Source organism: Pleuronectes platessa, chromosome 9, assembly GCF_947347685.1.
Source record: "Pleuronectes platessa chromosome 9, fPlePla1.1, whole genome shotgun sequence".
In the NCBI taxonomy this organism is placed as follows: Eukaryota; Metazoa; Chordata; class Actinopteri; order Pleuronectiformes; family Pleuronectidae; genus Pleuronectes; species Pleuronectes platessa.
In genome coordinates this window covers 19578990-19595100 of record NC_070634.1, presented here as the reverse complement: position 1 = coordinate 19595100, position 16111 = coordinate 19578990, and the positions used below count along the sequence as shown (strand labels likewise).

The following is a 16111-nucleotide window of genomic DNA, read 5'->3' as shown; positions in this document are numbered from 1 at the left end:
TGACTGTAAGGTAGTCAAGAATCAACATCAACACTATTGTCATTTTTAGCATTGAATGATTAAGTTTAATTAACAAATTACATCGTAAACATACAACTACATACGGTACGTAATAATTCGAAATGAATATAAGAGCAAAGTGCAACTTAGCACACAGCAACAGTAGAGAAAGGATATTAGTCCATGTAGGTGCATTGCAAACCAGGCAAAACTTCAAACTCAGTGATCGCCTCCTTTCTTCTGGTATCACAAAGGATGCGTCTGTATTCAGAGCTGCAGCTACAATCAGACCAGGAGATATTTAGAATGTCCTCCCTGCTACCTAGACACAGCTGTAAAGCACTGTGTGGGATATGGAAATCGCTGGCTCCACTTAACATCCGAAACACCAGGTTATGTTGATTTAATTTTGTTGGTTTCCTGGAAGAGTTTGGCGTTGTTTCATTGTTGTTGCAGCCAGTTTGCAGGAGGGCTGGTATATGTTGTCGTGGGCAAAGGCGGTGTATGCATGCACATAGGGGGGGCGGGTCTGTAGTGTTGGGCTCAAAGTGCATGCCTTTGACCCTCAGCTCTGTGCCTGCAGGCTGTCTCTGCTAAGTAGGGCACCTCTCCTGGATCGGCGCCACCCTGCCGGCACTCTCAAGGGATGGCCAAGGGCACGATGCTGCCGTGAGTCATCCTAAGATTTAGAGAGGGAGACTAAGAGGAAGGCAAGAGGGAGGAACTATGCGAAAGACGGGGACTCGAAAAACAAAAAGACTGCGGGATGAAGAGAAAGAACAGATTAAGTAACAAAACAAAAGAGATAATGGAAAAACTGCTAGAGAACAGAGAGAGAGAGAGAATTGGAGTGCAGACGGAGAGTTTTAATGTTTGGCAGAGACGTGGTAGAAGTTAAGCCGGCTCGCCTACCCGCACCCTGAGCTCCGTCTATAAGGGATGCATTTTATATTCCAGCAACAACTTTGGCTACACTGCCCACTAGCCACCTACTGGATAAGCTCAATATTTCATTGTCCCTAATGAGACATTTGGCTCGGAGTCAGGCATGTAACACAATACAGACCCACGATAAACAAAGAATAGAGACATACACAACTCAGAAAGAACAGACAGAAACAAAACAGTGGAAGGAGACAGAAGACAGGGAGGAAGGGATGATGCTGGAGGTGAAGAATATGTCTATCCAAGTTGAGTAGGTTTACGACTTGTGGGACGTATAACAGCTTCAATCTATTTCATTTTACTTGTGGTTACCTGAAGGTAGAGCCTGAAATCAAACATCAGTGGACACTCAGCAAGTTTGTTCCTTCCTAATGTAAATACCCCGTGTAGAATAGTGAGGCCTTAACTGTTTTGCTGACCTCTCATCTGAGGTCAGTTGACGGGGAGAGGGCTTATGCCACTGGAGCAATCCGCGTCAACTTAAGTCAGACCTCTCACTCTCTGCCTTATCACCCCAAGGTGCAGTCATGATAAATCTCCGGCCAAGACCTCGAGCACCTTCAGCTCTGCCGATGGGGCATTTGGTTTCCTCTCTTAACAGCAAGTAAGAGAAATAAATGTAGGATAAAGGCAGTGGAGTGCGCCAGACTTATAAACCTTCCTATTCCTTTGTGATACCAGCAATGAGAGGTATTCTCTTTCTTTCTATGAAAACAATTCCCCATCTCCAGAAGAGATTAATGGCTTGATAATCCAGTTCCAGTGACCCACCTTCCAACCCGAATAACTCCTCTAACTCTTACTAACATTAACCTTGAACTAAACTGATGTTGTGTCTTCGTTTTTGTGTCTCCTCCAGAGGGCACCCCGATTCGAGGTAAGACGTTTAACCATCACAGAAAAAGAAACAGAAAAAAAAGAAAGACCTAAACTGACACATAACCAGACATAACCGCTCCTAACTCCACCCAACTGACTAAATATGTGGGATATCAAGTGGGCTTTTCCTCTTCAAATAAATGACAAACCCTTTTTCCATTCCTACTAATATTTCATCTGTGTTCCGTGCGCTCTGTACACGTTGTTTGTGAGCGTTGACATACTGTGTGTTTCACACTCCCATGCCCCATGTCATTGTTAATGTGCCGTCCTTTCACGTCTGTGGGAATTGTGTGTTTGTGCCCTCCAACGCTCTCCTCGCCACGTGTCAGTGTCAGAAAAACCACTGAGCAAATTAAATTGAGTCGCCGACTGGTTCAGATACTTCCTTTTCCACTGCATAACCATCTTTAATGAAGATATCAAGGTGGGACGAGAATAACGATGGTAGAGGAGCGTGACTCTGAGGAATCATGCAAAGGATTGTCAAAATAATTCGACTTCCCTTTTTCATTTCCCCGGACAATTTAACTTTCACTTATAATTATCCACCAGGCTTTTGTTGCTGAAGCGTTCCCTCCCAGTTGATTCACTGTGGTTCAGTGTCTTTGTTGCAAAATGCTTTTATTCAACAGGCTGAGCAGGTAAGTGAATATCTCAGTTTGCCATGTATGTCCCCGTGTTCAAGGAGATGGAACCAATTCTTTTGGTTTCACAATTACACAGCAAGGGAAGTTATCCCTTTCCACAATCGAGCTCCGACATTCAAGTTAAGATCCTCCATCCTAAACCATTTCTCACAAAACACACGTTCAATCCATCAACGGACTGAATTCATACACTGCACTCATTTAGCTCCCCTCACTCATGACTTGTACATCCCAGCCCTCCCCGCAAAAAAGATCTCATAAATCACATTGTGGTGAAACAAAAGCAGGCGTGACATATGAACTCTGCATTTGCATAATGAGATAAACGTCCTGCAAAAGGGGGATTTCTCTCCTCACGCCTTCACTGCCGCACCTTCAGGAGTATATGGCGCTTACGTAGAGAGAAACCCAATTTCATAGCTGGAGAGAGATGCAATGCAATGTAATGTAATTGAGATCAAGGTGTCAGAGAAGGACATGAGTAGTTGGTTTTCAAGGCGCATGTACACAGTAATGCAGACTTTCATCTGAGTTCACGCTTCCACTCCAGAAAGTTGAGCTTTTGGGATTTTAAGGTAACACATGCTGCTGAGTCACTTGACAACATTCCACGTGAGTCATACAATGTAAAAAAAAGGTTGCAGTCATTTTGCCTTTCCAAACCAGCCGGGTGCCGGCCTGGAGGTAGGCGCTAGGTGTAAAGGTAGCCGGACTCCCTACCTGCTTCATTACTGATTTCACGAGAGCGTTACAAACCACCAGATGGGCGCTGACAACAGTGGCATCACACGTGGAGCCCCATGCTGGTGCGATCACTGTGGAATGACCTTGGGGTGGTGACAGAGCGTGTGCTCGAGTGACAGGCCGGACGCGGACAAGAGAGAAAACTGCAAGTCCGGACTTGAGTGCACCTTGGTGGCCCTGGCTGTTTTTTCTATTGGTGTGATTATCGGAGCTGAGGGTATATGATTGATTTTGGTTGCAACACTCGAAAAAGCACAAGTCAGGGAGATGGGATTTTACTGTGTAGTTTGCTTGATGTTTTCATGTCTGGACAGATGGGGCGTGACAGCTCCTCTAGCACAATGTATCTCTCAATTTAACTCACTCTAACCCTGAAAAGTAATATTATGATATTGAATATAAATATTTGTACTAGCATTAATGATTTTTGCAACAGTTGCTCTCTGAATCACAACAGTAAGTGTGCTTGGTTGGAAAGGTTATTATTTCAAGTGTGTATCCACTTGTACAGGGAGGTGCTAATTTTGGCTTGTAATTGCGCTGTAGTAGATTTTCAGCGAGCGGTGTTGCATGGGATAAGAGGGTAGCGGGGGGGTTGAATCGACGGGAGAGGAGATGAGAAATGAGGAACAAATGAGCGACACAAACTGAAAACGAGAGATAAAACGGAGAAAAAGGAAACAGCCTGCCACCGGGCATGCCTGAGTGGGCTGCACAAGGAGCGAGAGGGAGGGATAGAAAGAGTGAGACTTGGCCAGCCATTTTGTTGATCGCCTAAACAAATCAATCAAGGCCCGCTGGAGCACACTAATTGAATTACACAAATGGGACTTGCAGGGAGGGAGGGGTGGGGGGGCACACACATGGCTAAGCTGCTACAAAGCAGCGGCCGGGGTGGGCAGACCACGGCTTCAGGCACTTTCTGAAATTAATCATCCATGCTGGCCCCTCCTCGTGCTTCTTCTATCCCCCTCATCTTTCCTTCTGTTTTTCTGTGTTTGTCTGTCTCTTCTCGTCTCCCTCCCAACCCTCTACGATTTGTTTCTTCCTCTCCCTGTCTTTCTCTTTTCTACCTTTTGCACCTTCTATTGAAGGAACATTTTCCTTCCACCCTTTTTTCCCCCTTTCTTTCCATATATCACGTTGTCCTTGCCCTTTTCCCTTGTCTGTCCTCCCTCAACACAAAACTCCAACAAAACTAAATTTTTATATATGTTTTTCGGTATTGATTTTTAAATTGAGAATTTGCTGGAGAATCTTCATTCTAAATCTGCAAGTAAACTTCTGTTTGTTCTGCCATTAAATCGATAAGTGACCCTGCCTTTGGGACAAATCGAAGTCCTCCAAAGTTTTTGGGAAGAATAAACGTGACATCCCTGGCACAAAGCATCTGCTCTGAACGGCCTCTGTACAATTATACCTGTCCTAGAATCGGAGCTGGCATTCAAAAACACTGATTTGTTGCACTGTGCCCTGGCAATCTTCTTTGTTATCACACCTTGGCACCTCGGCACTCCTCATGAGACCACCCTGCGGCCTGCAGTGGTGTTAACCAGGGCAGCTGTCGAGTCGGGGACAAATGTCCCGGACCCGCTACTCATTACAGCCTTCCTTATTGGATGGATGTAGCAGTGAGGCGGGCCTGCAGCCAGCAGTGAGTGAGTAGCAGTTGAGATTGTTGGTCGGTGGTCGGTGGGACTTTGACTCAAGATGGAGACTAATTGTTCCACACAGATTTTATTATCAGTCCTTTTATTTGCTTGAGTTGGAGCCACTGTTTTTTATTCTTTCTTTTCCGCATGTCATGAAAGAAGACTCTCTTTTCTCCTCTGACCCAGAAAACCATGAATTATTACTCAGCAGGGGGCGGTGCTTTCTGTGATTTACTAATGGTTAGAGCAGCCTGCATGTGTATTGATAGATAGACTGTCCTGTCCCAGGATATTCCCTTGTCTTAGGTACAGTCCTCACAGCAGCTCCCATCGTGTCCTTCAACTTGTATGTGTCCTTTTTAAGTGTCCTTGAGCAAGACAGTGAATCGAGTCAAGTAGTGCTCGTTCAGTAATTGCAAGTCACTGTAAAATACTCACAATGTGACAACTAATTTGTGTTGAAAAGTACATTATAAAAATAATCAAATTAAAGAATATTATTATCATTTTATTGCAATGATCTCTTCTGCTGTTCTTGCAGAGGTCATATTTGCAGGGTTCGGTTTCTGTCGTAAAAAGTCAGATGCCACAGTCCAACCCTGCTGCCATCAGATCAATTAGAATTATTCATTGTTCCAGCCCCCCCTACCAACGCAGGAGTCCACTGTTATGAACTCTTTCTCGTGTTCTCTAATGAAATATAGCAAAACAAACTACTGTGGTCGTGATTACAATTGTGTTAAGGATAAGACTTAAAAGCTGGAGACGGGCCCCACACAGGTCTTGGTTCATAAGCATAGTATCGTCATTATGTGAGCAATGCTGTTAATAGCTTTTCTCTTTGTCACTACAGGTACGTCTTTATCAGTAAAGTCTGTGAACAGTCCGGACCCACGTTTCTTTTCAATTTTGCCTCTGAAAGATAATTTTCATCATTTATTCAGTTGCTTCTGTTTTCTCCTTTCTTGATAAAAGAGAGAGAAAACAATGGTGAGCCATCGGCAGGCAGGCAGGGTAGACGGGGCACAATTATGAAAAACACAGAGAGCTCAAACAGTCACTTTAAAAAAAAGGATAGAAGGAAATGATGGGAAAGAGACCCATGCTGGTGACAAGGGTTTCAAAGAGTGGCATCTGTTCTGTGCCCATATGCATGTGCACCCTGCTTCTGAAGATAGGATCTAGAAACAAGGATTAGTTTGGGTTTTGTATATTTAAAAAAAACCTGATGCCTGATGCCTTTTAATGCTCATATTTTCAGGCTTTAAAATGACTGCTTGATAAGTAATAAATAAATAAACGTTTCAACTCTGATTTGATTATAAAACTGATTAAACAGATTTAATGAAATCGCCTTATGTGTGGTTTACCAAAGACGAAGCTGGGACAAGAAGAAGAGAAGGAAACTGCTCCTGAGACACTGTGGCACAACTCATATAACACCAGCAGGATATTGCAGCTCCATGATGTGCAAATGTAACAGAGGGAGGAGATGTGAAGTTGTGATTTTTTAACCTTCTCTACACCTCACCTTCTCAAGCCTTCTCAAATTGAATCCAGTTTTTACCATTAGATATACATTCATAATTTACTCGGCTACGTTTTTAAAAAATAAATGGGAATTCACCTGCGTTTTAAATCAAACAGGTTTTATTATTTTCTTTCCTCCCATTTTTGAGATTGAACTAAATCAGACAAGTTAAAGGCAGAAAATTAAACACGGTGCATATGAAGAAGAATCATCCTCCTTCCCCTCTCCACATCCTTCCTCCCCATCTTTCTCACTCCTCCTCACTTGTTCTCCCTCGCCATGTGCTCCATCAGTATTATGCACTCATCACAATTCCTCTTTGAAATAATAGCTGGAATATGTAGTGAAACTCATAGGGAATTGGAAACAGGAGATGATACTACCTAGCAAGGAGCCTCCACCAAAGCTGGCAGGAACAGATGAAAGTCACTCTATCCCTTCAAAGACTCCCCTGTTTCTTTTTTTTTGTCTCTCTTCCGTCTGTCGTTCTTGCTCTGTCTTCCACCGGGAGGAACAGCTCACAGCAGCCAGGGCTGATTTTAATTGGCTCTCAATTTATGTTGTTTGGCTCATTATCTGTCCCCCCCCCCCCTTCTGCATGTTAGTGGTTGTCTTTTGTTGACCTTCAAGTGGCATTTGTTCAGCATTATTTTTAGATTGAGACATTTGTGTTCGTTGGAAGCATGTGGAGCCGCGGACCTCCAGCAGCTTGCAGACATGGAGTGAAAACATACGAGATGTGGGAGGCTCCTTGTGATAGAAATGTTTGGTAGCAGTCAACAAAAGGGGTTGGGGTTAGGGTTAGCCCTTCTAAATGACTATTTATGAAGCGTGGAAAACAAAACACTGCACCAACTTCAACTTTCGCCTTCCAAAGATTTTTACAATTCAGGCGCAGGGACCAGGGCCGAGGAGCTGCTGGCTGAGCTTCCTGGAACCGTGCGCTCGGGAGATGGACTTCACACGCTCCTCACTTTGTGGTCCCCCAAGTGCGGAGTCTTTTTAAAGCACATTCCACCCCACCTGCCACCAAGCTTGAGTTTGCTGTTCCAAATGCACATCAAACAGATCCAAAACCAGTTCTCCTGCATAAACGTGTGGAGCGAGAGACTCAGGTGGACATTTTCATTTGGCTCAGGAGATGTGTGCCAGGAACAGCTCCCTCTGGGGGATGAGGGCGATCTGAGCTGTGGAGGGAAATGAAGAGATGGAAGAAAATAGATTATAGATTGTTGTAGCTTCAGGTCTGTTGTCTTCTTTTTTCTTTTAGGAGTAGATATCTTTGTACTGACTCCAAGGTGTAAAAGGCTCTTCGAGTATCCGGCCGTGTCTAAGGTGGAAGCGTGACTAATCTTTATAATTAAACAGGATCGATGATCTCATTTGTGGCGCAGCTGAAAAGCGTTATTAAACCAATGTTCCGGAATAGTAGCCTTGTACAACATTGTTTTTGGCTCCGCAACACTCCGGTGTGATGGAGGAGGTTATGGTATATTACAAAACATCCTGGGCAGCGGCTGACGTATTGATGTGTCCTGGCTAAATGCTAACGAGCGATGGTGCTGTGTTTGTCAGCGAGGCCTGGGCTGCAATCTGTCTGCCGAGCCAGCCAGAAGGGCCTAATGATATCATCAGGAAGTGCCGTCAGCAGCGCTCTAACGAGGAATGATCTGACGCCCGGCGCCTCACCTCCCTCTTCCCGTGCCCCACGCCCCTTCTCCGGTGTGGCTGGCAAGCATTTAGCAGGAATTCATTTGCACATGTCTGATACAAGGGATGGAAATGTTACAGTCTGCTTGAAATCGTTCATATAAAACTTAAAAATTCCTTAAATATCCGACCAAATCACAATTGTTGCCAGTTTATAGGCTACTGTAAAATACACATTTATCTCCCCCTGTATGTTAACAAGCTATTATACAAGGAAAATACTTATCTTACAGAACTACAGAGGGGTTGGTGCATTGTACACCATGCATGTGTTAATTTGGACGTGAACTATATGCAAGAGTATTTTCCCATGACCTTCTTCCCCCAGCGCACCGACACACACACATGCACTTGCTCAGTTCGCAGGACCATCTCAACATCCCTCTCCCATTAGCTTTCATCACATTTACATCATTTCTTGTCTTTCATCACTGGGTGTTTTTTTTTTTTAAGGTTTCTCACGTCTTACACGAGCTACGTTCAGCAACATCGATACAAATTTGGTGCGACTGGTTCTGTCCACATTTTATATTTATTCAATTCCTCCTTCTTCTTTTTTTATCTGCTTGTGACTCTTGAGGCCGGAGACGGAGCCAGTTCGCGGTGACACTCTGTATTAGAGAGAAACAGTTCTTGACGAAATGGTCTGGAGAAATTCAAGATGCTCTCCATTAAGAAGATTGTGTGACTCCTTTCGTGCTCTGTCACTGACAGGTCGACTAATCATGTTTCTCTCTGCTCTCTCTCTCTCTCTCTTTCTTTCTCTCTCGCTCTGTCTGTCTTCTCTTTTTTCTCCCTCTCCCCCTCTTTTATCCTCTGTGTTGCGCGTGTCGTCATTTCCCAGGTGCCTTGCAGATCGAGAACAGCGAGGAGACGGACCAGGGGAAGTACGAGTGCGTGGCGTCTAACGTGGAAGGCGTGCGCTACTCGTCCCCCGCTAACCTATATGTGCGAGGTAGGGAGCAAACCGGCCCCAGAGCCAGGCCGCAAAAGACGGAAAAAAAACTCGAAACTGAATAATAACAAACAGCCGCCCATTCTAACTGAAATGCACATTGCAGCTCAGCTTTAAGTGGCATTACTGTTGGGCTTGACAAATGATGATTGCTTCCGTTCTAGCCCAGCTGTAAATGCCCAAAATGTATTTAGCAAAATAGCATTACCCGAGCATTATAAATCTCTCAGCATTGATAGCACTGCCTGCCCGTAACTGTAATCTCATATGCACTGAAACTTCCAAATGTAAAAACTATAATTGACCAACTAATGTTCTTCTCTGTTATGACGTTATGCTCCATTTTGTCTTTCAATGCCCTCCCCTACTCGCTCGGAAGGAAATGTGTAGCTCAACAAGCCTTGTGTGTTGACTTTATCGGGTTGTAAGAAAACCGTCTACGTGTAATTGTGTGCCCGTTTAAAAATGTGTGGCCCTCCGTCACACATCTGGAGCTCAAAAAGAGTCGGGAAGGACTTCTTTTTTTTTATTAGTTTCTTTCAGGTACAGGAGCACAACGGTAAGTGTCGATTTTGATTGAGTGGCAAGGTGTTGATGCCCACCAATCAAAATCTCATCCACTGTGTCCCTCCCCCGATGTAGGGGTGAAAGAGGATATCCTTGTGTGGGAATGAATAGGAAACTACTGTTTACACAGTCAGCTGCTCTGTTCTAAAGTGCTCTATCACATAGATTATAGATAGTACACGTCCTCCACGTTTCTTCATGGTGTTCTGGAGCATAATTCCATAGTATCCCCCTATTTCTTTTTCAGGAGAAGCCTTTTATAGTCGGTAGTAATTTTGTCTGGCATGTTCCAGCAAAGTGGAGATATGAAAAACAATCAGTCACAGACAATGTAGAGTTTCATAGAAAACAGGCAATTAAGACAAAAGCCTTCCCTCTACTACTAATGTTAAATGACAATGAATCCCAGTGTCGGCAGCTTTAATAAACTAAAGCAGATGCATTTTCCACATGTATTATTTATATGGCGCATACTAAATAAAGATGCCTCGGTATCTGCTCAGTTTGTTCCCTCTGCTGTGTACCAAATAACTTTGTTCCCAATAAATAATTCAGCACCCTGACATTATAAAATGGGTCAGGGAGCTGCATTTTCATTATTATTGCTATTATCATACCCTGTGAGGTAGCAGCGTAGGGAAGGGAAAAAATCAACCGTGAGGAGCCGACGGTAAAAAACGCCTCATCGAGATTAGTGTCTCCTCTTGCCAGCGTTGGTCCTGGAGGCTCCGTGCCGCCTCGGCTGTGATGCAGTTACACTTAATGTCAGGTAGCTGTTCACCTCGCTCATGTGCAGCACGGCGGAAATTAAAGGGGTTTCGTGCAAATTACAATCAAGAGCTCTACAGGACTCGTTAAATAATGATAGTGGGAACGCTCCGTTGACACAGCACAGGGATGTTCAGTAATTTCCACGGTAAGAAACAAGCAGCTCTGCCCCGACATCGTTCCTCAACAGTTCACCCAGTCTCCATGAACACTGGCTCCATCAGCATGCCTCTAAAAGGAGTACACAGGGGTCATAATTACTCGGGGTACCTTCACACTATGTAGCACTCGTGTTGTGCCTTGATGGTGTCGACCTTTGTCTGTTTTCAGTTCACTTTTGTCAATCAATTCTTGATACTTGATGTTAACTATGTTTTGTTCACAAAGCGAATTGCACTCGAGATTAGCAGCTGTGGTAGGGATCCATTTTTTTCCAAAAATGCAACAATTATGCAAAATTGTAAAAGGGGGGAAAAAGTTAACCGGGGCAAATTGACACAACTGCCATAAGGACAGAGTCACCGATTGGCTTCTACGACATTTGCTTTAACCGTCTTGAACTGCAGCTGCTAATTTCACCCCAAACTGTGTCTTTTTTCTTTTCTATCTCTCATTAGTTTTTTTCTTTCTTTTCTCTTTATTTGGTTTCTTCCTCTAACAAAAAAAAGCAAATACAGCCACCACAGGAGCCTGTCCTTGTGGCCATAAGGAGCCTGTGAAATTATGAATTATGAGTATGGTTCGCTTGATTTGACTCCAGTGGCGCCTCACTATATTATTTTCTTACCAGGCGACAGTGCGGCCACTGGGGTGAATCTGATTGTTCTGGTTCAAAGTTAATTTGAGGGTGGGGGGGCAGGAAAGTGTACTTTCAAGACGGGTGTCACTGACAGCAGGCACAAGGGAAAAAAAGAGGAAAAAAAAAAAGATTAAAGCAAAGGGAAATGTAGCTGCAGCTAAACACCTTGAGGTGGCTTTTTTTACTCTCTCTGTGTTTCCCCTATTTTTCTCTTCTCCTCATGTCATTGTGTTCTGCATCAACCCCTTTACATCCCTCAGAGCTTCGAGAAGGTTGGTGTGTTTTTTCTTTTTTACTTTTTTTAACCCACATTTGAAAAAAAAAAGGAAATTCAACATGTTGAAAAATTTTAGCTGTATATGCCTATGACAGAGCTCGATTCCATGACTAATTTGAGCAGAGACTGATCAGTTATTCCAACACTTGCTAAATGATTATGAAAGCAAATTTTTCCAAGGAAGAAATGATGAAAGCAAACCCGAGTAGCTCGGGTCTTGTTCTACTTTATACTTTTATGTTTGCATTGTGGGGCCTTTTCTCGTTTTGCATCTTCTGGTATTGCTTCTGCACCTAAAAAAGCTTCTTGCACGTGTTGTCATGACAAACCCAGCACGTGGAAATAACTGCACCTGTTGCACGATGGGAGAATGTAACTGCGCTTGCATGCCTGTACTGAATCCATTTGGCCATGACGGCCTGTTTCTTTATGCATTCCCTGTGTTTTGTTCAATTGATTCATTGTCTTTCCTTGGTTCCTCTACAAGTGTTTTCTCTGATACAACCCTGTTTTGGCTTTCCTTTATTTTGTTTATTTTTGTTGTGTTGTGATTATGGTGTTGTGTGTTTTCCTTTTGTTTTCTGTTACTGACCTTAGTTTTCTGTTTTTATTTTTAGAAAACCTTTGTCTTTTGTGGTTTATTTGTTTTGTGAGATTTGTGTTTATTTTCCAAAATGATGCTGCTCGGCCTCTTGAGTCTCGGAGTGCACATGCAAATGCCGAATGAAATAATTGTGTGTATACAGCCAGAGTTCCTGTCATCTTGTTTATAGAAATCCATTAAGGGGGCAAAATTTGACCCAATTGGACCTGATTGGATTCCATGGCAATTCTGGCAGCCATTGTGGATCAATGACAATATAATGACTTCAACATCGCATTTGCTGTTAGTGAGCAGGTGCCTAGAGATACTTTAAACTATTATGAACACAAACATACACACTCATAGACCTCACTTGGTTTCAGGGAGACAAGAGTAAAGCAAAGAGAGAGGTTCTCCAACAACAAGACACACAATGACTTTGTTGTCTAAGCAGTCACGCTGTAGTCCGACAACAATAATGAGAACAAAGTGCTAAATGAATTGGAGGTTAATGCAATCACCGTTCACTGATTTATGTCCCAGCCGGCGTTGCAACCACTCTCCATTACCTCTTAAGATGTTTTATTTAAATGTGAGCATCATTATGTGCACCAGGTTTTCCATTACACATAAAATCTATCCTATCGGCTGTGGTGAACTTGCCTGTAAATTTGATGGCTCCATTAGTCTCATAAATACAAGAGGCACATGTTCTCTGTGAGGGAGCCATGTTTCACCTATTGATATGAGATATGGCTCGAAAGGGCAAAACATTATTTCTGGTAGAAGAGATTAGGCACTTCTTACCCCATAACTCTGTGTGCTGAGCTCGAGGGAATATGCCTTATCTCTATTGAGTGTCTGAAAGTCCTATTTTTATTCATGACTAATACGCCTAAATCAAACAAATTAGCAATTTTCATGCTTTGGTAACCTTCATTTACCAACCACTTTTGAAAAATGTCTATTTTTATCAAGTCTAGGCTTTTAAACGCAGGAGTTTTATGAGTCATGCTAATCCCCAAACTATTAGGAAGACAACAGGCCTTGAAATATTGAGTGTTCGCTAGTGTTTCAAAATAATGCTGATATAATTTTGTCCCAGTCTAGGTTATCCATGCCACTGCTTTCCAGTGCATCAGCCACATCAATTATTCTTCAGGACAGTCATCACACAAACATAGAATTAGACTTTCTATGAGTCATCTATGAAGAGCCTATGAAAGTATAGAGTCAGTACTCATGTATTTGTTGCCCTCCAAAAAGTGGCGTCCACAAAGTATGGCACGATCCAACTGAAAGAAAACCGAGCGACCTGCTGTGTCCAAATTCGTTTAACTCTAAGCACTCTGAATAACACTGATGCAGGAGGACTGTGCTGTTATGTACGCATGTGCATGTTTGGCCTTCCACGATGGTCTCTGCCTGACTTTGAATGTGCTCGCATGCCCTGCTCTGCATTTGTGTGTAACGTTGGGAAAGAAAGCTAGATTACACCTTATGTTCTCACTGGCCAAAGCAAAAACCTGCCATCTCTATTAGATGTTTGTCTCAAGGAGTCCTGAAGTTAATCGCCACCCCTCGAAATAAAGGATTTGTCAGAATTGCTCCTATTTTCCACACAAAACAAAAGTGTCATCACCTCCCGTTCAGATGCAAACACACAAATACGCTCTCTGTCCCCAAGCGACTGATTATATTCACTGAGGGGATCCCCGCAGGGAAGGGACGTACTTGCGGTGTGATTTGGCTGCTTGTCATCAACCTGTAAGACAACAGGAAAGAAAAAAAAAAGTGATGCACTCTGAAATCCCTTCAATTCCCCGCTTGCTATTATTAGACACCCCCGTCATGATTCCTGTCAGTTTCCTTCAGGTAGTAATTTCCATTTTGATGAGCCACCCATAGTGACTGTTTAGCATCGGCGCAGCCAAGGTATGTTAATTCAGGCCGACCCCTACAGCGCATATGTAAATGCCGTGGGCCTCACCCAGCTAGTGTGACTAAAGGATCTCCATACTGCGCCTGTGTCCTCAGGCAGCAAGAGGGTGTAATCTCAGCTTCAAGGTGACACTAAAGGCTGCACATTATTTTGGCTTCCCCCCCTTCATTTTGGGGCAGCAAAAAAAACTGCCTCACCAAAATGGCCGATAATGTCCACCTTGCGACCCCTGTTTTTTGGCACAAACCCCCCCCACCCACCCACGACACCGCCCACCAGTAGAGTTAGTGCAGTACTCTGGCGTTCTCTCTCGACTGCTTCTCACCTCGTCCATTGTAAGGCTACTTGTCTTTCTCTCCACATTGGGGCTTGAAACAAGATTACATGTTGCTAGTAGTCCAAATGAAAAAGGTATATGTTTGATTTACTTTCTCTCGATTCCAAACGGGCCGGGCTGGGCTCCCGGTCTCTGTGAATGAGGAGCCTGTCCATGCAATTGGGATTCTTTATTTTCTTTCATTGGCACTACAGTTGAAAGTTAGGATAGGAGAGGGTCCCCTACACACACACACACACACACACACACACACACTGAAACACACACACACACATACCCACAGCTTGTGACAGCTTACTGGACCATTGATGTGACAGAGTTACACAGTTCACTTGAACATTCAGTCATCACACGGAGCCGTGTCTAGTTAATGATATACTGCAGTGACTCATTTGCATGTGACACTGACATTTAGTCTACACTGTCCCTCGAAGTCCCTTCTCGACTTTAAGATTTATAATTTAAGATAATTCTCTCCCGGGAAACAGTGTAGGGTGCTGTTGCGTCAGCTGACCTTGAGCTCCTGATCGTGGCCGAATTAACTCCCGTGTCCAATACAGGGTGAGCGCTGTTGACAGTGAGAATCTCCCGCGGCTATTTGTATATTTCGGACTTCCCTGCCACAGCCAAAAGTAACCAGCATTTGGCCCGTGGCTGGTTTTAGATCCCACGTTGTTCTGACAGTGTAGCTCCTCAAAGGTGAACAGAGACATCTTCCTTTGGTGGGGAAACCTCATTCACTGAGCCACCGCAGCTCCCGGTGCATTGACCTGAGCCCCCAGTGAGAGAAGAGCCCCTTCAGACACACTACCATTGAACGTTCCATCTAAAAAGACAGGCCCCTGTTCAGTCTTCAACCATTCTTCTGGATTTGAGGCAAAATTCAGGCAGAGACGAATCCCAGCTGAAAAACATCTAATAGTATTGATGCACACCTCTTTGGTGAACACAGCTGCACTCTGGTACTGTCTGTGCTGTTTGGACTTAGTTATTTTTGTGGATTTGTTCCGTTTGATTTGTTTCCTTTCATTTGATTTTTTTGTACGTGTGTGTGTCTGGAACAATGCTATATTTGGGAATGACTGGCATGCTCGGATGGGTTTGGGTGACATTTTTGGATTGTATTGGTTCTCTGGTGTCTGCCCAAGTGGATGGGGGCGCACCTGTATATGTCACTCATGCCATAGCCCCACTCATGCATGTCCGTGTGTGGAATGGGCTGCCCTTTCACCTTTGTTGTTTAGTGAGACTCTTTTGATAAATAGTAGTGATAAGATATTTTCTCTCTCTAAATTATGGGTTTTTCCCCCCATGTTTTTTTTTAGAATTCCATTTGGACATCATGACTACTCAATAATAACTGTCAGGATGAAACAAATTCTGATATCTCAACCAAACATTACGCGTCCCTTTGTTTTATTCACATTTTTCTTACAGTCAGGGCAGGTTTCCTTAACATGTTTCATTTTTTAAATATGGTTCTATCTCTGGAAAAGCTATATTTTTAAGAACATGATCCTCTAAATTAGCTACCATGGCACATGTGTAGCATGTTTCTTCATGTACCACAAAGAAACATTTCTTCAGATGCCATCAAGGTCCGGTTGCCTCTTGCCAAAGGTAGTAACAGACAGATAAAGGAGTGAGAGCATACATGTAGAGTAGCCCAGAGGAGGACAAATCAGAAGCCCAACCCGTTTCTCTAATTGTAAATCCAAGTTTTTTTGTCTTCCAAAATGCAGTGCTTTCAATGACTGCATATAAAATGGCTA

The 16111-nt window shown here is 43.6% G+C and overlaps 1 protein-coding gene across 1 annotated transcript in view; it reads left to right on the top strand.

Moving 5' to 3' along the window:
- ptprsa (protein tyrosine phosphatase receptor type Sa) overlaps nucleotides 1-16111 on the top strand; it is a 105590-nt gene that overhangs the window by 26137 nt on the left and 63342 nt on the right. The window contains exon 5 of the mRNA XM_053430764.1: nucleotides 8956-9066. Coding sequence (XP_053286739.1) covers nucleotides 8956-9066 — 111 coding nt within the window. The remainder of the gene's footprint in view (nucleotides 1-8955; nucleotides 9067-16111) is intronic.